The following is a 21,658-nucleotide window of genomic DNA, read 5'->3' as shown; positions in this document are numbered from 1 at the left end:
ATGTAACTGCATTGCAGGCACTGAAATTTTTTTATCTTTTCCAGTTATAATTTGTTTCAGAAAAAGGAATAGGTGTGCTAGGATCTCCTGATCCACTGGAACAAAGGTAAAAGTGACATTTAACTTTTTTGCCCTTGAACTTCCATTTGTGCTTACTACATTGAAGTGATGCAGTGGGTACATTGCCCAGCGAAACTCATTGATCTGTTAGCGTTCTTTTTTTGATCGTGGAATAATAATGGTTACTAAATATTGTCCTTGACTTCTCAATACGGAGACGTGGAAATGCCTGTCTACTTGAATGGAATTTGCTGAATACATACGGGCATCTCCAACGGTCGTCTCTTTGCCGTCTCTTTCATTTCATGATAATTTTACAGAAACACCCCCGCTTGCGCCAGGCACCCGCGCGCGCTCCAAGATGGACGAGACGGCCGCGCCTCTCGTTGGAGCTCCAGCACCGAGGTGCCATCGACTCGCCTGATCTGCTGCTCCCCGCATTCCACGCGCGCGCGTTTTCTCCCCGCCAACGTGCCGCCAAGGCAGCAACTGTTGGAAGGAAAGGCGTCCCGACGGCGGCGCCGTCCACCGAGGATCCGCGCGCAAGCATCCGCCGGCTCTCCGTCCAGTGGCCAGTTCGCCGCCGCATCAATTTAGTGGCTGTGAATCTGTTGCTACTTTCCTGACTGCATCAATTTCATCAGGGGCCTCTGAATTTGATGGGGAAGAAGACAGTGCGTGGAGCGGAACACCACTCAGGTAATTGGTACCTCTTATTCTGTGGACAATTTTGAAGCATTTGTTTGTAGCACAGGTTCTTTCGTTCAATATAATTGCAGCAAGCAATAGGAATTTGTTTCTAGCGCAGGCACAGTTCAATTTGTACTTTGTTATTTGTGGTCTTGTTCTAGTCAGTGAAACTTTATGAGACTGACCAAGAAGCTCATCTGTGTGGTCCTTCTGTTGCTCATATTCAGGGGGTGCTCAAATCAATCTGTTCTTAAATATTGGTTCAGCAAATGAATCTATTTTTTAATATCGGTTCAGCAAATCAATTCTGTGGAAAACTTCACCATTGGCATGTTCATTTTTGCTGGTACACAAATATGTTTATCTTTGTCTAGCTGTTGGTGCTGGTAGACAAACTCTGCAGAACTGAAACTCTGGACTTGACAGAACTGAACTGAAATGCTGGTAACTCTGAACTGAAACTCTGAAATTAGCTGAACCAAACACTGATGCTGTCACTGCAGGTGATGGAGGTCCTCACGTGATTATGGATGATTATTTCGAAATGCTAAACCACACCTGGGTGTGGGGAACTCTCCCTACACCTGAATTTTTTTTAGCCACTGACAGGTGGGCCCCGGCTATCATTTCTTCCTCCTTCCTCCTTCCACCCGGAGCCCCGCCACCTGCTCTCGCCCCGGGACGCCGCCGTGTGCCGATGTGCCCCGCCGTCCCCGATGCACTGACGCGCCGCCGCCGATGTGCCACCGCTAACCCGCCGCCGCCGGAGGCTACGCCGCCGCAACATCCCCGTATGTTAGGGGATGGGGATTTTCCCTCCCGGGGCAGCCACCTCCCCAGACATAGACACCGGCGGCGGCGAGCTCGGTTCGCGTGGGGCAGCGGCGGAGGCGGCTCGAGCCAGGGGTGGCAGCAGTGGCGGGGGCGACAGCGACGGCGGTGCATTGCGGTGGCGGCGGTGGATGATGCGTGGCGGCGGCGGATCTGGGAAGGAAGAAGGTGGTGGGTCTCGCTTGTCATTGACACACGAAAAAAAAGGTGTGGGGAGAGCTCCCCACACCCATATATAGGGTAGACATTATGAAATTAGTATCCCAAGAACAATTTACAAGGAGTGGCAAGAAGATACATCCACCATTGTCTACAAGAGAAGTCAAGTTGATGTGTCTCCAAAAGTAGTTAACTTAATTTTCCTGGACATGCTACCCTTTGCCTCAGCATCAGGTCAGAAGTTTCTTATGGAGAAAGAATTGAAGAGAACTGGACAATTCAGGGAAGGAACTGATAAAGGGAATGATTCTAACATTGAAGAATCATGTAACTCTGGATTACACTATTCACTATCTAATTGTCACCCTGTTGTAAGAAAATGGTGTGTATTGTAAATGATCTTATCAATTCCTTTGTGTCCATATTGAATTGCACAGTTTTGGATTATTGCCATTTAGGAGGTTGACCATTGCAGCCAGTGACCAGGAACCTTTGCATCCTATAGCTTTGCTCATTTTCCATTCTGAATTGACTGTATATGGACTGTGTGCTGCAATTGATTGGTTTTCTAATCAAAAGATATTTGTTGTTTTCAGATGGTGGATGCCGCACAAGTGGACGACGGAAATACCTATTTGAATATCTGTAGTGATGATTGTTTGTGTTGTCAAATAATGTTTTTGTGATGCTCCGTTCACTCAAACATATATATGCACCTTGTCTTGCCGTGTGGTCATTTTATTTAATTTGGATGTTATCTCATGTCGTGACGGAAATACTTTGCCTTTGTATCGTGTCATTTGAATTTGCGGCTTATTGATGATTATATTCGGATCACAAAGCCTTCTTTCCATACATGCAACAAATGGGTCTAGAAAGATCGATTTTATGCTTGATCACCTTGTTTTTAAGTGTCCATGCACGAATTAAATGGCTTGCAGATAACTAGTAAATAGAAAACCTACTGTAGAGCTGTCTCTCCTACGTCTCTGTGTGGTGTTCTAGACGCAAATACACAGCTGCCGTCTAAATAATTGCGGATGCCTTTTGGGTCCTTCCCCGTGTTGTGCTCACCCAATTCAAAGTTCTCCCGTATTGTCTCTTTCTTCCCTACACATAGATGGCGATGGATGCACTAATTGTTCAGAAGAATAAGCAACCAGAAGCTACATCTCGTCGTGGCTGGCATGGCAATGCACTGCACAGTGCTGGTGCTAGCGGTGTCCGTGCTGGCCTCCGTCGCCGTTGCTTCATTCGCTCAGCATGCAGTGACACGGCTGCCGCTGTGCCGGTAGAGGTGGTAAAGGCTCTTAAATTTGGCCTAAATGATTTAAAGGTCGGGCTCTAAAAAGATCGAGCGGTAATCTTATACAATTTTAAACTAAAAATTTAAAAGACCAAATTGGGATGTGATGAAGTGGTCACTAAGGCCATGGCTAATTACCACCCTGTGCGCTGACTTTCAAAGCCCAGCTCGGCGGCCCTCTCGGCGTCCTCGGCACCAACTGGAACGCTCCTGCGTCGGCGTGTCGTGCGCCTGCAGCCACCGCCGGCCTCGCGTCGCAGCTCTTGCGAGACATGCCTCTCCGAGGACGCACCTCGCCTGACCTTCAATCGTAACCTGTTTTTCCTCCTCTTTCCTCGACCTGACCAGCATGGAGCTGGCGGGCTCCATCCGCCGGCCGGCCGGCCGACAGGCCTGCTGGGAAGCAAGTTGCCAGTGGGTAACCGTACCCGTTACTCATATCCACACTCCATACAATTGTGTAGAGTATGGATGTACCCATCACAAATAGGCAGGGGACAGATTTACCCATTTATCAGGAGGGAATGGGTAGGGTATTATTGTGGACACCTGTTCCTCCCCGTGACCAAACTGCAGCCGTCGCAACCGCCGCCCCTGGTTATTCCAGGTTCTCCTTTGATGGCCCCGTTTTTGGTCAAGTCCTAGTCACCCTTGAGTTCTCGCGCCTGGGATCAATGTCAAACATGGTGGGAGGGGTTAGGCAGGAGCGGATGTCGGGACGTGAGTCGGTGCTTGCGGAGGCCGACGGGAACCGGTAAACGGACGACAATATTACTATCTCTTTGTGCCCGGCCCTCTATAGACCAAAGCACTCTCATTCACGGCACTAAAGGCTATAGACCAGCTGCTCCTGGGAGCGCTCGCAGTGGCTTTGCAGCTCAATGCATTACTGCACCAGCATGCCCATCCCAGCTGTCCCTCTGCTGCTGGTGCTAGCAGTGGCTACCATGGCCGCCGTCGCTGCTCCTTCGCCCAGCGGCAGCGACACCGACGCCGCCGCCCTGCTGGATTTCAAAGCCCAGCTCGCCGACCCTCTCGGCGTCCTCCGCCACAACTGGACCAGCGCCACTCCCTTCTGCCACTGGGTCGGCGTGTCGTGCAGCCGCCGCCGGCCGCGTGTCGCCGCTCTCGCGCTGCAAGACGTGCCTCTCCGAGGACGTCTCTCCCCTCTCCTTGGTAACCTCTCCTTCCTCTCCGTCCTCAACCTCACCAGAACAGAGCTCACAGGCTCCATCCCTCCGGACCTGGGAAGGCTGCCTCGCCTCAGAGCCCTTGTTCTTCACAACAACACCTTGTCCGGCACGATCCCATCGGCACTAGGGAACCTCACAAGGCTTGAACACATTAACCTGCGGCACAACCAACTCACAGGGCAGATCCCCCGCGAGCTGGGAAATCTACACAATCTTAGGTACATGGTTCTTATGACCAATTATCTCACAGGACTAGTACCACATGATTTGTTCAACAACACATCTCTGTTAGAAGTTCTGAAATTAGGGAACAACAGTTTGTCAGGCACAATTCCAGGTGCCATTGGCCAGTTGCCCATGCTGCAAGAACTGAACCTGCAATACAACCACTTCTCCGGCCCCGTACCTTCGGCGATTTTCAACATGACCAGGCTGCAGTACTTTTATCTTCCAAACAATTACAACCTCAATGGGACCATCCCCAGTGGCAACACTACCTTTAACCTCCCGATGCTACAAATATTAGCCATGGGTAGGAACAGCTTCACAGGTCAAATTCCACTAGGGCTCTCGGTATGTCAACACCTCCAAGTACTGTCACTGACAGACAACCAGTTAGAGGGTCCAGTGCCAGCATTCTTAGCCTTGCTTCCAGATCTCGCTATAATCTATATAGGCCAAAACAACCTTGTTGGCACCATCCCACCGGCTCTCGGCAATATTACCAATCTTAAGGAACTGGACCTTTCATATTGCAAGCTAAAAGGTGTGATCCCACCGGAGCTTGGACTGTTGAGGCGAATCAATGTATTTGATCTCCATGATAATCAGCTCACCGGACACATTCCTACCTTTTTTGGCAACTTGTCTGAACTACATGAACTCGAATTGAACAATAACTTCTTGCATGGGCTAGTACCAACCGGATTTTGTAGCGCTGGATCGTTCAAGACTCTTCTTCTCTATGGAAACAAATTACATGGAGAACTCAGCTTTCTATCCACACTTTCAAATTCTAAAGAACTCCAGGTGCTTGACCTGGGATTTAATTATTTCACAGGTGGCCTCCCTGACTATGTAGGTAACCTATCAACTCATTTGTATTACTTCTCTGCAGCCACAAACTTGTTAACTGGTGAAGTTCCTGCAACACTCTCAAATTTAAGCAGCCTTATTTTTATTTCACTTTACGGAAACCAATTTAGTGGTACAATTCCAGAACCAATAGTGATGATGGACAAGCTCCAAATCCTTTACCTCTCTCAGAATGTCATGTTTGGTCCCATACCAGAAAATATTGGTATGCTAAGGAACCTAGAAAAACTATTTCTTGACCACAACTACTTTTCTGGTTCCATACCAAATGGTATTGGAAACCTCACTACTTTACAGATTCTTACACTATCCCATAACATATCAGGCATACCAGAAAGCTTTTTTCAACTTGATAGCCTGATAGCCCTTGATCTGTCTCAAAATTCCCTGGAAGCTGCATTGCCCTACGATATAGGTCAGTTGAAGCAAATTAACTATTTGGATCTCTCTGCCAATCACTTGCTTGGTAGGTTCCCTGTTTCCCTTGGACAGCTCCGAATGATCACCTATTTGAATCTTTCACACAACTTGCTGAATGATTCACTCCTGGACATTTTTCTCAACTTAAAGAGCTTGGAATCACTAGACCTCTCTTACAATAATCTCTCTGGTACAATCCCACAGTACTTGGCCAATTTTACCTACCTAACTAGCTTGAACATCTCATTCAATAAACTACATGGTCTGGTACCGGAAGGAGGTATCTTTACAAATATTTCAGGACAATGTTTGGAGGGGAATTCAGCTCTCTGTGGTGGCATTTCACGTTTAGGCCTGGCACCATGCCAAAGCATCCACCAATCAGGTCGTAGGCATATCTTAAAGTTCCTGATCCCTGCGGTCAGTGTTACTGTTGTTGGAGCTGTGGCTACATGCCTATATATGATAGTGATGCAGAAAACCAAAAGGCAGGAGGAGACGCTGGTTTCTCCTGGTCTAGTTGACATGGTCAACCACAGGTTACTCTCTTACCATGAGATCGTTCAAGCCACTGACAACTTCAGTGAGAGTAATCTGATTGGGGCTGGAAGCTTTGGAAAAGTTTACAAGGGACAATTGATCGATGGAGCTATGGTCGCGATAAAAGTTCTGAACATGCATCTAGAACAAGCTGTGAGAAGCTTCGATGCCGAGTGTCGTGTCCTGCGCATGGCCCGACACCGCAACTTGATAAGTATACTTACAACCTGCTCCAATCTTGACTTCAAAGCCTTGGTCCTTCAATATATGCCAAACGGAAGCTTAGAGGCTCTCATGCACACCGAAGGCAGAGAGCAACTGGGGTACCTTCAGAGATTGGAAATTATGTTGGATGTGTCCATGGCACTGGAGTATCTTCACTATGATCATTGTGAGGTCGTCCTGCATTGTGACTTAAAACCTAGCAATGTTCTATTTGATGAGGACATGGTAGCACACGTGGCGGATTTTGGGATTGCAAAATTATTGTTGGGTGATGACTTCTCCGCAGTTTCTGCGAGCATGGCTGGAACAATCGGTTATATCGCACCAGGTAATTCACCTTTATTTACTGTAGCTTGAGCTAGTTTTGTTTGTACTACCATTTGCTACTAGTGTCTCCAGTGTTTTCATAATGTTTGGAAATTTCTTGGGCAGAGTATGGATCGGTGGGAAGGCTGTCAAGAAAAAGTGACGTATTCAGCTACGGGGTCATGCTTCTTGAAGTATTCACTGGAAAAAGGCCCACGGACCCTATGTTCGTTGGGGAGCTAGACATTAGGAGATGGATTCATCAGGCCATTCCAACAAATGTTATGTATGTCGTGGATGAGCAGCTACAGCAAGACCTTGCTGGGAGTCTGAATGACTTTCTGATCCCAGTGCTTGAAATAGGATTACTATGCTCTGATGATTTGCCGGATCGAAGAATGGCGATGCGCGATGTCGTTGTGAAACTGAAGAAGATAAGGGAGGCATACATGGTTTCTATAACAAGGACGCAGGGTGCCCGGTGACAACAGACCTCCAAGAAGGTTCTTAGTGACTGAAAATGACCAGTCGGATCAGGAGAACGAAACTGGTAGAAAGCACCACATGCGATTTTATTTTACATTACAGCAGGTGATTTGATTTGATAATGACACAGCAACGGTCTACACCATTGTACATGCCCTACTGCAGTGGAAGCCTAGCAGTTGTTTAACCTATTTTCCATTACGTAGTGTGATACATTTAATTTATCTTTTTTTATAGTAGTGTCATACATTTGTCGATTTGTAGCGACGTATTGTAGCGCTACAATATTAGCTCATGGGTCAACCTAACGTCAGATAGAACTGAACGTATGAGACCCCTTAATTGAGCACTAACATTCTTAAGTGCAGGCAACCAGCATATACCTTTACTCCTATACGCCGTGGAGGTGGAGACATGAGAGCAGCCGGTCGCTCTCCGGTCGACACGTCGCGGAGGAGGTCGCCCGACGCGGGCCCTGGCCTTGCAATCCCGTTGTTTCTCCGCGCGGCTCTTGCTGCGCATGGGCCACGCCAGCCGGCCGCACCGCCTCCCCTGCGAGTCTCGCTCGCTGCTGCCGCACCGCCTCAGCTGTGTGTGGGGCCTGCCGGGCTCCACTCGCCCCGTCTCCGTCTCCGCGGGAGGCTGCCCGTTCCCATCCCGCCTCCTTCGCGTTTTCCTTTCGCTCCTTTGGAGGCAGTGTAGGGTTTGGGGAGGGCGGAATCACGCCGGCGGCGAAGGCGAGCCTCCTTCATGCGCTCCAGCCTCCGGGTCATCCCGTGACCATCCTCCTCCACCGCGTGCCAACCCCCGCTTGGCAGCCTCCCGTCCAGTTGGACGGACTCAGAGAAGACAGAGCACCAGCTCGTGCAGGATGGGAGGGGCTCGATGAAGCCAAGAAAGTGCCACAACTGCGGTCCTCCTTCTGCTCCAATAGGCCGCAATGCGGAACATGCTCTGCACGGTGATAGATCTATCTCCAGCAGGCGAACCATCTGCGACAACCACGCCGTTGCCAATTCTGCTCGGCGTCGTCTCCTACCAGGAGGCAATTCGCTTGCATTTGCCTCGGCCTAACGTCGTCAAGGTCCTTTTCTTGAGCAACCTCCTGCGGCAGCGATGTCTTCAGGTGCGCCGGCGAAGACTGCCTGCCTCAATTCAGCTAATCAGGCGTTTGCTATTTGACCACATTTGCTCCTCACGGTCTGGTACCAATTCTGGGTACAATATAATTAGCCCCTCTGTCTCCTCAAATGGTGTAGTAGTGGATTAAAATAGTTCTTGGACCCTCTTTTCTTTAAATGTTTACCCAAATTGATCTGCGGTTCTATCCTGTAGCCTTTTTGTGTGCCCATGATTTTGCTACAAGTCCGTCGAGCAAGTGAACTTCAGCACACAGTGATCCCCATTGAGGCACCTCTGGGTGATGAATTGAGCTGTAGAAACGTACCCATATTATAGTCCATGTTACAGTCGATTACAGTTAGGCCATCTATGCTTCACAAAACAACTAAATCCATTTGATTCAAATATGTAGGTCTTTCAGTCAATTGAAACATGCAATCCCTGATGCTGTTCTTCTTAAACGATAAAATGCATTTAATCACAAAGGGAAAGGTGATAACCTACATCTATTTTATCGTTTTTACCAATGTTGTAAATCTTATTATCATCATGGTACAAATAAATGTGTCATCTCCTATTTCTAAGATTCTGAAATCACTTTTGTTTAATAACTGAGGAGGTATCTGGCAAGTTTTTGAACTCTGAAGCCTACCATAAATGTGGCACCTCAACTCTTATTCTTTGCATGTCACCTCATGTAAACTACCTTTCACTTTGCTATCGATATTGGGAAATCATCTGAATAGTTTTGGCTACATCTGGATGCTAAACAAGCTATACAGTTTAGCTATGGAAGCTATTTAGCTCATCATTGTTAGTTTTGTAAATTTTGTTTCCCAGCATGTTGCTTTGATCCCTGTAATTTCATTTATCTCTATCTGGCCACCAACAGGGAGAACCAACTTTTACATAAGAGAAAGTTGCAGAAACCAAATGTTTGCGTAGTCGAGTATATTGTGCTTTGACTTGAGATTATCAGGCTTTCCAGTGAGTCTTTTCTTTATTAAAATAAAAAACATTTCATAATATACTTGGACATGTCTTGCCGCTCTTTGTGCTACTCAATGAGCCAATGATCTGAAGTAGCCAAGATATAGCAAAAACATTACATGTCTAATTCTATCTCAATTTGTGGCACTCAATGCTCTGAAGTGCTCTATATCAAGTTAGTATATATGATTTTAGTATACTAGAATGGTAGAATTTCATAAGAAGGAAGGTACAATCAGTTGTTTTTTTTCTTTAGAATTCTCATTTCAAACCATGATAAGTTTGGTTCTTTTCTTATTATTTCTTTTAGTATTTTTTGGCAGTACCAGATTATATGTATAAAACATTGGATTTCGGATGTTGCTCGAGGCACCCAACAAGGCATCAACCTGTGTATAAATATTAGTTTGCCGCCTTCCCATCCGTTTAAGAAAGATCTTGCTTTTGTTGCATGGGTTGCACAAGCCAGTATGTAGGCGCACTCCACAAAGACCATGACTCACGCCAGCACACGCAAGCAGCACCGGCACGGCGAAGCGCGCCAATCTTCCTAGTTGTTCATGCATACGGTAGTTTATTGGGCCAAAAGGATTTCCAGACTGAAGCCTTGTTGTGTGTGTTTTGCAGTTAATGGACAGCATGGGCCTTTGGTGACTGCTTCAGAAATCAGCTACCAGAGAGACAATCTTTTTGGTCAGTAGCCAGCCCATAGGAATTTCTGACCCAAAGAAGATGGAACTCATCTGATTTTCCTAACATTGACCATCAGGATTAGGCAGGATTAATTACTTATTTGATATTTTTAATTTTCATGTCATTAATGACGGATAAATCGTCTTAAGATGTGGAGGCTGGAATATTTTCCCCCATTTATCTAAAAATGCCATTGAATGAGGAGGATGACGGCCTGAGAGGAGGCTGTAATTGAAATAATTCAATTCCGTTTCTGTCAAAAAAAAACTTATTCCTGCTGATAGTATATAGATGCAGAGTAAAGCAAGCAGCTAGATACACATATATTGCCCTCCTTTATCTCGACGTATAGATGAGTGAATAATAACGCATTCATTTCGTCCTTTGAAAAAAGGTGAATTACTTTCTTATCCACTGTGCACCATCTACTAGATTTTGCAGTACGTAGTAAAAGGAGATCATGTTCAGTATCCATTGTGTAGCATATGCGATGACCGATCACTTTGGATAAGAGCGAGCAAATATTCATCACTCCTGACCATGTGGGTGTCATGTAAAAATTTCCTACCTTCTAAATTCTAATTGATGCTGTAATCGGTGAACAAACAAACACTGATCGAAACAAGGTAACTAATCCATCGCCATCGGTCTGTCTCATAAGATAGAGATTAAGCTGAGATTCAAGCTGTTCCATCTTGAAAGGATCGAGACCCAAGAAGGGGTTGAATTGGGACTTTTTCAATTTCTAACTTGTCCTTGACCTAGACTAGTATTGCCAAATCTACAAATTTAAAATCTATTCACTAGAGCACACTAACAAAGGATCCTTAGGTAGGAAAACACACTAACATGATCATCTTGCCAAGGAAGAAACACACTAGCAAGTACAAGTTCTAGTCAAGAGATCAAACTAACATGCGATTGTTCTAGTCAAACAAACAAGCAAAGGAAAATAAGGATCACAATGAAAGAGATTAATTGCTTGAATGTAAATGCAAGAGACACGAGACAACCGGATTTTTTTCCCGTGGTATCGAGGAGTTGACGTTCCCCCTAATCCACGTTGGAGCACCCACACAAGGGTATCGCTCCCTTGCTTCACCAAGGAGCAAGTGATCACTAAGAATGCTCCTTCTCCATCTCCGGAATGGTGAGCTTCACACTGTGTACAAGCTTCTTGTCTTGGGGCTCCCACAAACTCCAAGAGCTCACCAAGAACCTCCCGATCACCAAGACCGTCTAGGTGCCGTCAAACACCAAGAGTAACAAGCTTCTAAGCCTTCACTTGACCTACACTCAGTTGGCTCTAACTCAAGCACACTTGCTACACTTGCAAAGGTTGAATTCTTCAAGTGTTGAACACTATCAAGCTCTAGATCATCACTCTTTTGCTCAATGCACTCTCTCTTCTTCACAAGGGTAGCCTCAGGTATTCAATGCATCAAAGGTGGTTCAAATGAGCCAGGGGGTGCCCTTGTATAGAGTGGAGAGGGTCACATAGCCGTTAGAAGTCCACTGCAGAAAAATCGTGACCATCGGAAGAACCGACGGGTTAGAAAGTGAAGGCATCGGTTCAATCGGTCTCTCTATGTCCAAATAGTAGCCGTTGGGGGTTCTGACACAGTATCCAGACTTGCGTCATTGCACCGGTGCATGCTCCGAAGTGGCATCGGTTCAACCGGTGCTGAAGAGGTTCACTGATCCACTCAAACAAACTCTCTGGAACATAGTACATCCAAAGCACCGATGGTTGATTCTGAAGCGTCGGTTCAACCGGTGCTGAAGGCGAAGTGAGGTCCACCAAACATGCTCTCTGGAACAAAGTACATCTAATGCACCGGTGCTTTATTTGGGATCATCGGTTCAACCGGTGATATAGAGTGACTTGACTTGATTTCAGCTTGCATCCGAGGAGATAGGCCGACAGGGGCGTCGGAACTTCCGCCAAGCGTCGGATGCACCGATGCTAAGGCATTGGTTAAACCGGTGCTGCAGTTTTTCTTGATTTTCAGCTGAATTGACTTGGAGTTGAATGTAACTTCGACTGTTTCTTCTTACAAGTGTTGTGTCGACTTCTTTTGACTATGTTGGGCTGTTTTTGAGCGAGTGTGCAAGATTTCTAAGGCCAACTCAATTTTGGTCAAGCTACTAACTCACAAACCTCTCTTAATAGTACGGTCAAGAACTAAAAACTATAAATCCTAGCTAAATCAAGTGTCCTTCATCTCCTTGTGACACTTGAGACTAGAAAGGTCCTTAATCTGTGAAATTGAGTCCTTGGCACGCATGATTATTTCGAATTGAGGGGTCTCCTTTCACATTTCATATGAGACTAATCTAATCATTGATTTTTTCTTCAAAACACACGTTAGTCGCATACAGTTGTCATTAACCACCGAAACTTACCATTAGCATCTATCGGCCTAGATGCGCTTCAATCTCCCCCTTTTTGGTGATTGATGACAACACTAAGTAGAGATACAAAGATATGAAATTGAAACGCGATAAACAAGCATGCAATACTAGAAATGAAGCACATGTAGGGACATGTCAATACAGAGCAAACACAATATCCAAAAGGCATGTCCATACACAAAATCCATGAAGATCCAATCACGCCACAAACCACCAAGCTCCCCCTATCTATCTCCCCCTTTGGCAACAAAGCACCAAAAAGAAAGGCGATCTAGTCCTGAGCTGGAGATGGCGGAGTCTTCATGTTGAGTCTGGTGGAGAACTGTGTGGCTGAGTCGTCGGCGTCGCCGTCCGTCCAGTCTTCGTCAGCTGAAGAGGACTTCTGCGTGACTGGAGTCGTCTGAACAGCAGAAGTGGCCGGAGTGGAAGTAGTAACTGGCTCGGAGAGGACGACCGTGGAGTCCGTCGGAGGGTCAGATGTGACGGGAGTCGAGTCTGGCTGAGTGGGGCGAACAGCGGACGGACGGAGCACCTCAGGCTGTGAGGGTGACTCAAAAGTGAGCGACTGAGCTGACGGGTGCTAAAGCTGATGCAGAACCTGCTGCTACCTAAGGAACTCAGCACGCAGCTCGGCTATCCAAACACTAGGCTGTGGAGTAGGAGCCGGAGCAAGAGTAGAAGTGGGAGCAGGGCTGGCAAACACCCCGGTCTGAAGAAGAGGTGACATCGGGAAGGATGCCAAGGGTGTCTGCACAAAGCCGCCAGCAGGTGGAGCAGGAGTAGTAGGGTCGAACTGGAGCTGCTAAGGAGTGGGAAGCTGTGGCTTAAGCAGACCAGTGTGACGATAGAGCTGACCAAAGCATCCCGAGAAGAATGTGAACATCTACTGCTGAATCTGGGACTGCTGCTGAAGCTGTAACCTCATGGCCTCCTGCTACTGTCGTATCCCCTCAAGCACAAGTGTCTGTGCCTCTCGCTGGCGAGCCTGCTCTGCTTGCATGCTCAGCTGAGCTGCAGCAAATCTGTCCTGCTGGTCAGAGAGCCTCTGAAGAATGGTAGCGAGTGAATCGGGCTGAGTGACGTGAGCTGCTGAAATAGGAGGAGCAGGGGCTCTGGTTGCACCAGAAGATCCTGCCTCATCATTGTGAGCACCTCGGGGGACGGTAACAATGGGATTGTAGTCCTCGTCATTCTAAGAGTTCTCAGAGTCAGTGACCAAGTAGTGCGGGAGCTGGGCCTCTGCGGCTGCGAGTAAGGCATCCTCGGCTGCTGTCGGATCATCCACAACTCTACCCGTAGCCAAAGCACGCTCATCCAGAATCCGTTGTGCCCTGCGCTGGCCTCTCGGGCCACGATGACCATCACGAGTAGTAGTAGGTGAATAAAAGCTGAAGTACGTCCTCGACTGCGCCAGCTCATCCATGTGAGCATTCTGACTGAGCTGAGCAAGTATCCAGCAGATCCAATGAGCAAAGGGGGTGGCGACGGTGAACTGTCATCCCATCCATGATCACGTCCTCTAGCTCGCAGATGAAGAAGTCGACAAGGTCAAAGTCTCGACCTGTCATGATATGCAGTAGTAGCCACTGCTGCAGAGCTGTGATCCCCTCATTGTACCCGATCCTGAACAACAGACTCTTTCTCAAAGTGAGATGTATGGTGTGAGCCACTAGAGTCAGGTTATCCGGGATCCTCGGAGTGCCTGGCAGGAAAGGCTGCTGAAAGAGGACACTGACCTCCTTGTCAGACGGGAAGTGAGTCTTGTGAGGACGATGAGGAGGCACCGTGTTGCCATAAGCCTGATAGTGCAAGTAGTGGGGCTCCTCGGCAATCTGAACTCCAAGCAGGGTAGCCAAACATGCTCGAGTCAATCTATAATGCCTCTGCTGGAACATGAAGTCAATGAACTGACGGTCCTCCTCAACAAATAGGATGGCGTAGAACACGCGAACCTACTCTTTGATGTATCTGGACCTCTCACTGAGCAGGGCTGGCAGTCCATCGTATTTCTCAAAGAATGGAAAAACAGGAATTCCTCCAGCTGCCACGCGAAGAGCGACCCAGTGAAGCATCTTGTGCTCACTGATCTTGATGTCCATCTGGCAGTAAGCGTGGTAAAAAGACTCCTGGAGTAGGGTGTGAAAACGATGGTCAACTCCAATGTCCCTCTGTTTGGGAAACTATGTCTCCGGGGTGACATATCTCAATCTCTTGACCCTAGGTCCTGGAATGCCCCAGAGATCAAGCAGCTCAACCTGTGAAGGCACCTCCTCTGCATCACTGTCCTGACCAGCTGCCTCTCTGTCACTGTCACGGCCTGCTGCCCTATGAGTACCACCACCTCGAGTCTGTGGACGAGAGCGGGACTCAGGTGTGGTCTGAGCTGTCTCTGGCTGACGAGTACACCCTGAGCGATGTAACAGCTGTTGTGGCTCCCCCTGAGCCTGAGGATCCCTGATCCAAAGCGAACCCTGCCTATCTACAGCATCTGCAACTGCCTGAGCTCGCTCTCTCTCACGATCCTCACGAGTGCGCTTCTTTCTCTGCTGCACAACTTGTTTGCCCTTACCCTTCTTGTCACCTGCCATTTGTCAAAGAGAGTCGGTGGAAGATAATAGAATTTAGACAAGGAGTTATGCATATACGAGATATTCACTAGAGGTAAGTGAGTCCTTAAGCAAAGCATGGAAAGATATGAGCCTAAAGAGTAGACATCTAGTGGATAAACACTGCCGAGGAACACATTGATCGTGATTTGCCATGGCAAGAGCAAGTGTGGTGCAAAGGGTAGAAACATGTATGGTCATGTGTATAACAGAAATGAAAACAAAGATATGACACATGCCGAAAAACTTAAGATCATACCCTGACTATTCAGCGAGGAACCCGGAAAGATATCGAAGAAAATGCCTAAAGGGCAATTCCTCGAATACTTGGTGAGCGCTCGAGCAAAAGGTGGAGAGGATGGGACAGAGCTCAAGCTCGTGCGCGTGGAGGTCAGGCAGGTGAAGACTCACACAGGGGTGTGCTGCGCAGGTCGAGGAGATGCGTCGGTGGTGACGGCGGCGGCGAGCAGCGGCACAGGATGTGGGTGGCGGCGCGCGGGTGCAGAGCAAGGTGCGGGAACGGCCGTTGTGGGCGCGGAGCGTGGGCGCAACGGAGCAGAGCTTCTGCGGCGGCGGCACTGCGCGCGAGCGTCGGCGGAGTGGCGGCGCAGGAGTGGGGCAGGGCGGCGGCGCAGCGGCGGTTTCGATTTGGAGAGGACGAAGGGGCGCGTAAGGCTGATGAGTGGGGCCCGCGAGGAATATAAGAGAAGCTGAATCTGCGGGCCCACAAAACCTAAGGCACCGGAAGAACCGATGGTGCAGAGTGTTGAGCATCAGTGTAACTACCAGAGGGATTTTGACCTAGATCTGTGCGAGTTTGAACAACGGTTAAGTCAGAGGCATCAGAAGGACCGCTAGGCAGGCACCGGAGTATCCGATGGGCGCCGGTGCAATGGCCGGAGTATGTTCTAGAGATGCTGTAAGGGCCAAAGTTCTACGCAGTAGCACTGGAAGAACCGCTGATTGATCGTCGGTTCATCCGCCAACCATCGGATGCACCGGTGACCATCGGTGTAACTGTCAGAGCTTATTCCAGAGATGGTGCAGAACTTATGCCACAAGGAGTTAAGCACCGGTTGAACCGATGCTGGGGAAAATAGGGCGTCGGTTTAACCGGTGGTGAAGAAAATTTTCTGCTGAACTACAAATTCTACTTCTGATCCAAATATCCAAAACCAAAGCCATAAACACTCAATTTGGACCATTTTCGAGAGACAACCTCACCCCTCAAACACTCATACATAGTGCTCGCAAGCTTTTACATAAACATAGGCAAATTAAGATCCAAGCGAGGTTGAAACACAAAAACCAAATATATGAGCCACTTTGCCTATGAACTTAGAGATTGAAACTTTAAATTCGAAAGGACGTGGCTCAATAGAAAGCGCAACATTGATCTTATCACCTTTGGCAAGCTTCTTCATGCCATGAGCGAAACCAAAGACCACCGGCTCATGCAAGACTCATATTCATCACTATCTTGACAAGGTTAGACAAGCCCCTAGCATTTGTACATATGAAATGCATCTATATGACAAGGCAATTACATGACATTAGAAGCATCTAGAACATTAAGCTCACTTCGCAACCTACAAAAGGTGCTCTCATCTAGAGGTTTGGTGAAGATATCCACAAATTGATCTTCAGAACGAATACCACAAAGTAGTATGTCATTCCTTGTCACATGATCTCTTAGAAAGTGATGGCGAATATCTATGTGCTTGGTGCGAGAATGTTGAACTGGGTTATTAGCAATTTTAACGACACTCTCGTTATCACAAAGGAGCGGGATCCTATCTAATACTACACCATAGTCCAAGAGGCTTTGCTTCATGTAGAGGATTTGAGCACAACAAGCCCCAGCGGCAATATATTCTGCCTCCGCGGTTGACAAGGCCACGGAATTTTGTTTCTTTGACGACCAAGAGACTAAGGAATGCCCTAGCAAGTGGCACCCACCCGATGTACTCTTGCGATCCACACGACATCCGGCAAAGTCCGAATCTGAGTATCCCAAGAGTGTAAAACTAGCGTCTTTGGGGTACCACAAGCCTATGCTATGCGTATGTTTGAGATATCTAAGGATCCGCTTAACGGCACTAAGGTGTGATTCTTTAGGATTAGCTTGAAAATAGGCACACATGCATATGCTAAACATGATATCGGGCCTAGATGCGGTTAGGTAAAGAAGTGACCCAATCATGGAACGATAGAGAGTTTGGTCAACCGACTTACCTCCCTCATCCAAGTCAAGATGTCCATTAGTTGGAATTGGAGTCTTGATCGGCTTGCAATCATCCATCTTAAATTTCTTGAGAATATCCTTTGTATACTTTTCTTGATGAATGAAAGTCCCTTCCTTCAATTGCTTGATTTGAAACCCAAGGAAGAAATTGAGCTCACCGATCATGGACATTTCGAATTCCCTAGCCATCATTTCTCCAAATTCTTTGCAAAGAGTTGGGTTAGTTGAACCAAAAATGATATCATCAACATAGATTTGACATACGAATAACTCTTCATTGATGATTCTTGTGAATAGAGTTGTATCCACCCTCCCAATCTTGAAGCCCTTGTTGAGAAGAAAGTCACGAAGGCATTCATACTAAGCCCTTGGCGCTTGCTTGAGCCCGTAGAGTGCCTTGTGCAACCTATAAACATGATTAGGATATCTAGAGTCCTCAAACCTGGGAGGTTGTTCAACAAACACCAACTCATTAATAAAGCCATTTAAGAACGCACTCTTCACATCCATTTGAAAGAGTTTCATGTTGTGATGTGAAGCGTACGCTAAAAGGATACGGATGGCTTCAAGTCTTGCAACGGGGGCAAATGTTTCACCAAAATCCAACCCTTAAACTTGTGCAAAGCCCTTTGCCACAAGTCTTGCCTTGTTACGAACCACTACACCATGCGCATCTTGTTTGTTGCGGAAGACCCACTTAGTACCAATGACATTCTTGTCTTGAGGACGTTCTTCAAGAACCCAAACTTCATTGCGGGTGAAGTTGTTGAGCTCTTCTTGCATGGCCATCACCCAATCCGGGTCCTCAAGAGCTTCATCTACATTTGTGGGTTCCAAGCAAGAAACAAACGAGTAATATTCATAAAAAGAGGCATATTGATGTCTACGAGTTCTTACTCCACCGGAGGGGTCACCCATGACCAAGTCAATGGAATGATTCCTTGAAGTTCTTGTGAGCCTCTCTTGTGATTGAGACGATGAATCTTCTAGTGGTTCGACATCTTGGGCTTGAGATTGGGCTTGTTCACTTGTGATGTGTGTGTCATCAAATGGAAGTTGTTCTTCAACCACTTGTTCATCTTGGGTGTCATGAGGAGGATGTGAAGCGTCATCTTCTTCATCGGATGACTCATAATGGTGATGTGATGGTGTACTCTTCTCTTCAACCTTGGAGTCATCCTTGGAAGTGGCTTCAACTTGAGTGGATAAACTTGGTAGCTCCTCAACTTCCTCCTTTGGCTTGACTTGCCCAATGGCTATGTTCTTCATGACTTCCCTTAGTGGTTCATTACCTACATCATCACAAGAAAATTCTTCCCATTGGGAGCCATTAGTCTCATCAAACTCCACATCACAAGTTTCTTCAATCATGTGTGTGGCATTATTGAATACTCGATATGCTTTGGAGTTTGATGAATAACCAACAAGAAAACCAACATCACATCTATTTTCAAACTTGCCTAGGTGCTTCCTTTTCTTGTAGATGTAGCACTTGCAACCGAAGACTCGGAAGTATGAGATGTTAGGCTTCCTCCCAATGAGAATTTCATAAGGCGTCTTCTTCAAGAAGCGGTGAAGATAGACCCGGTTGGATGCATGACATGCGGTATTGATGGCATCCGCCCAAAATCTTTGTGAGATACCATAATTATCCAACATTGCTCTTGCAAGAGTGATCAAGGTCCTATTCTTCCTCTCCACCACTCCATTTTGTTGGGGTGTGTAAGTTGATGAGAATTCATGCTTGATGCCAATATCATTGCAAAACTCTTCAACTTGAGTGTTTCTAAACTCCGTGCCATTGTCACTCCGGACCTTCACAACACTTGACTCAAATTCATTTTGAGCTTTCTTGACAAAGGTCTTGAAGATCCCCATAGTCTTGCTTTTGTCATCTAAAAAGAAGGTCCAAGTATATCTAGAGTAATCATCAACAATTACAAGACAATAGAGATTACCGCCAAGACTTTTGTAGGTGGTTGGCCCAAAGAGATCCATGTGTAGTAGCTCCAAACTTCTTGATGTTGACAAATAAGCCTTCATGGGATGTGATGATGCAAATTGCTTCCCGGCTTGACAAGCACTACACAATTTGTTTTTGTCAAATGTAACATCTTTGACACCAACCACCATACCTCGTTTGAAAGCTTTCTTGAGTTGGCTCATGCCAATATGAGCAATGCGGCGATGCCAAAGCCAACCTATGGAGTTCTTGGAGAAGAGACATGTCGCCAAGCTTGCATCATTAGATGAGAAATCAACAAGGTAAATGTTACCATATCGAAATCATTTGAATATTAAGCTCTTGTCCTTCTAGCTTACCACTACAATTTCACTATCACTAAAGGTACATATTAGTCCTAAATCACAAAGTTGAGCAATAGATAACAAATTGAAACTAACCGACTCAACAAGCAACACATTAGAGATAGAAAGATCCTTGGTAATGGCTACCTTACCCAAACCTAACACTTTTCTTTTTGAGTTATCACCAAAGGTGACATGTTCATGATCGCCCACATCTTCATCTAGTGAGGTGAACATCTTTACATAGCCGGTCATGTGTTGTGTACATCCGCTATCAAGCACCCAATGCTTGCCACCGGCTTTGTAGTTCACCTACACACAAATAAATCACTTTTGAGGTTGGGAACCCAAGCAAATTTGGGTCCTTTGACATGAGTTACTAAAGCTTTAGGAACCCATAGTTGGCGTGGTAGATTTCCCTTCATGTGAGTGCCAATGAACTTTGCATCAACCTTGCCACTTTTAAGCTTGCTTAACAAGAAATTATGTTCATTAAATTGAGACTTGTAATTAGGACGCAACGTATGAGGTGGGCGAGTAGGAATTGGACACTCCCTTATATGATGCCCGGTGTTTTGACAATGTTGGCAATATGAGCCAACTTCTTTGTTGAAGCATGCCTTGAGTTCCGGAGACTTAGGATAATTTTCCGGAGGCTTGGGAAATGATCCAAGTCCATTTGTCCCAAAGTGTTTTGCATTGTGGAAGAGAATCTCCTTATGCAAGTATTCTCCCCTTGTCACATTGAACATGCACTTGGTCATGCTTTCAAGTTCCTCCTCAAGTTGTTTCTCCCTATCATGGTTAGTCTTTGAACAAAAAAGAGAAGTATGATGACAAGTAGTAGGGTAAGGCAACTCCACAAAATCATCACAAGAAGTAGATACATTGACTTTAATGATTTCCTTTTGAGTTTCTTTTAGTTCTTTATCCAAGGCATCAAAGGCGAGGTCAAGTTCTTGATACTTCATACTTAAGTTGGCATAATCAAGCTTAAGTTTCTTGTTGCATGAAGTAAGTTACTTATTAAGCACAACTACTTACTCATGTTTAACATTCAATTCATTGTGCTTAGCAAGTAACTTTTCATGCTCCTCTCTAAGTTGCTTGTTAGAAACGATACATGTATCATGAGTTTCTACTACCTCATTGTGTCTAATAAGCAACTCATTATTTGAGGTCTTAAACTTAGCATATTCATTTTCAAGAACTTTGCATTTGGATTTGTACTTCTTGATCACTTGTTGGTACTCATCTAGGATGGTTTCCACTTCATTAGGAGATAAACCATGTTCACTTTCATCACTAGAGGAGTTGTCATCATCGCTCACCTTAGAGTTATCTCTTGCCATGAGACACATGGGTGGTGGAGGTAGAGGTGGCTCATCATCACCATCATCATGCATGGCAATCCCCACTATCTTCTTCTTGGATTCATCATCACTTGAATCATCACTTGAGGATTCCCCATCGGTGATCCATTCTCCAAGAAAAGTCTTGATATCTTCTTTTCTCTTAAAAGACCTTTTCTTCTTGAAGTCCTTCTTGTCATGGCTTTTCTTTGAGTGCTTGTTATTATTGTCATCATCATCTTGCTTCTTGTTGAGCTTTGAGGGTTCGGGACAATCATAGGAGAGATGCCCATATTTGCCACAATTGTAGCACATTTTCTTGGCATTGTCATTGCTTTTTTTGGACTTGTGATCACTCTTAGCTTTAAGTGCAAGATCCTTCTTGGCATTTGGGGGATCAACTTCACCCATGAAAAACATCTCATGAGACCGAATTTTTCCAATGACCTCACCAACTTCAAGTGTTGCAAGATCCTTCTCATAAAGCAATGCGGTGACAATGTTGTACTTGGGCTTGTGTAGAGAATGTAGGACCTTCCGGATGATGTCACTAGTAGTCAAAGGAGAAATTTCAAGAGCATTAATGTCCTCAACAAGTACATTCAATCTAGCATACA

At 46.3% G+C, this 21,658-nt stretch overlaps 1 protein-coding gene and 1 long non-coding RNA gene across 2 annotated transcripts; both read left to right on the top strand.

Annotated features, from left to right (window-relative positions):
- The first annotated feature begins 417 nt into the window (after positions 1 to 417).
- On the top strand, positions 418 to 2,502 carry LOC120648639. The gene is made up of 2 exons (XR_005665020.1): positions 418 to 759; positions 2,337 to 2,502. It is a non-coding gene; the product is annotated as an uncharacterized LOC120648639 (long non-coding RNA).
- Positions 2,503 to 3,861: 1,359 nt separating this feature from the next.
- Positions 3,862 to 7,531, top strand: LOC120651021 (probable LRR receptor-like serine/threonine-protein kinase At3g47570). Its single transcript, XM_039928348.1, has 2 exons — positions 3,862 to 6,847; positions 6,952 to 7,531. Exons 1-2 carry the CDS (start codon positions 3,928 to 3,930, stop codon positions 7,308 to 7,310), a joined length of 3,279 nt encoding a protein of 1,092 aa, XP_039784282.1. The 5' UTR covers positions 3,862 to 3,927; the 3' UTR covers positions 7,311 to 7,531.
- The last annotated feature ends 14,127 nt before the right edge of the window (positions 7,532 to 21,658 follow it).

Source organism: Panicum virgatum, chromosome 9K (genome assembly GCF_016808335.1).
Source record: "Panicum virgatum strain AP13 chromosome 9K, P.virgatum_v5, whole genome shotgun sequence".
In the NCBI taxonomy this organism is placed as follows: Eukaryota; Viridiplantae; Streptophyta; class Magnoliopsida; order Poales; family Poaceae; genus Panicum; species Panicum virgatum.
This window is presented reverse-complemented; position numbering and strand designations above follow the sequence as displayed.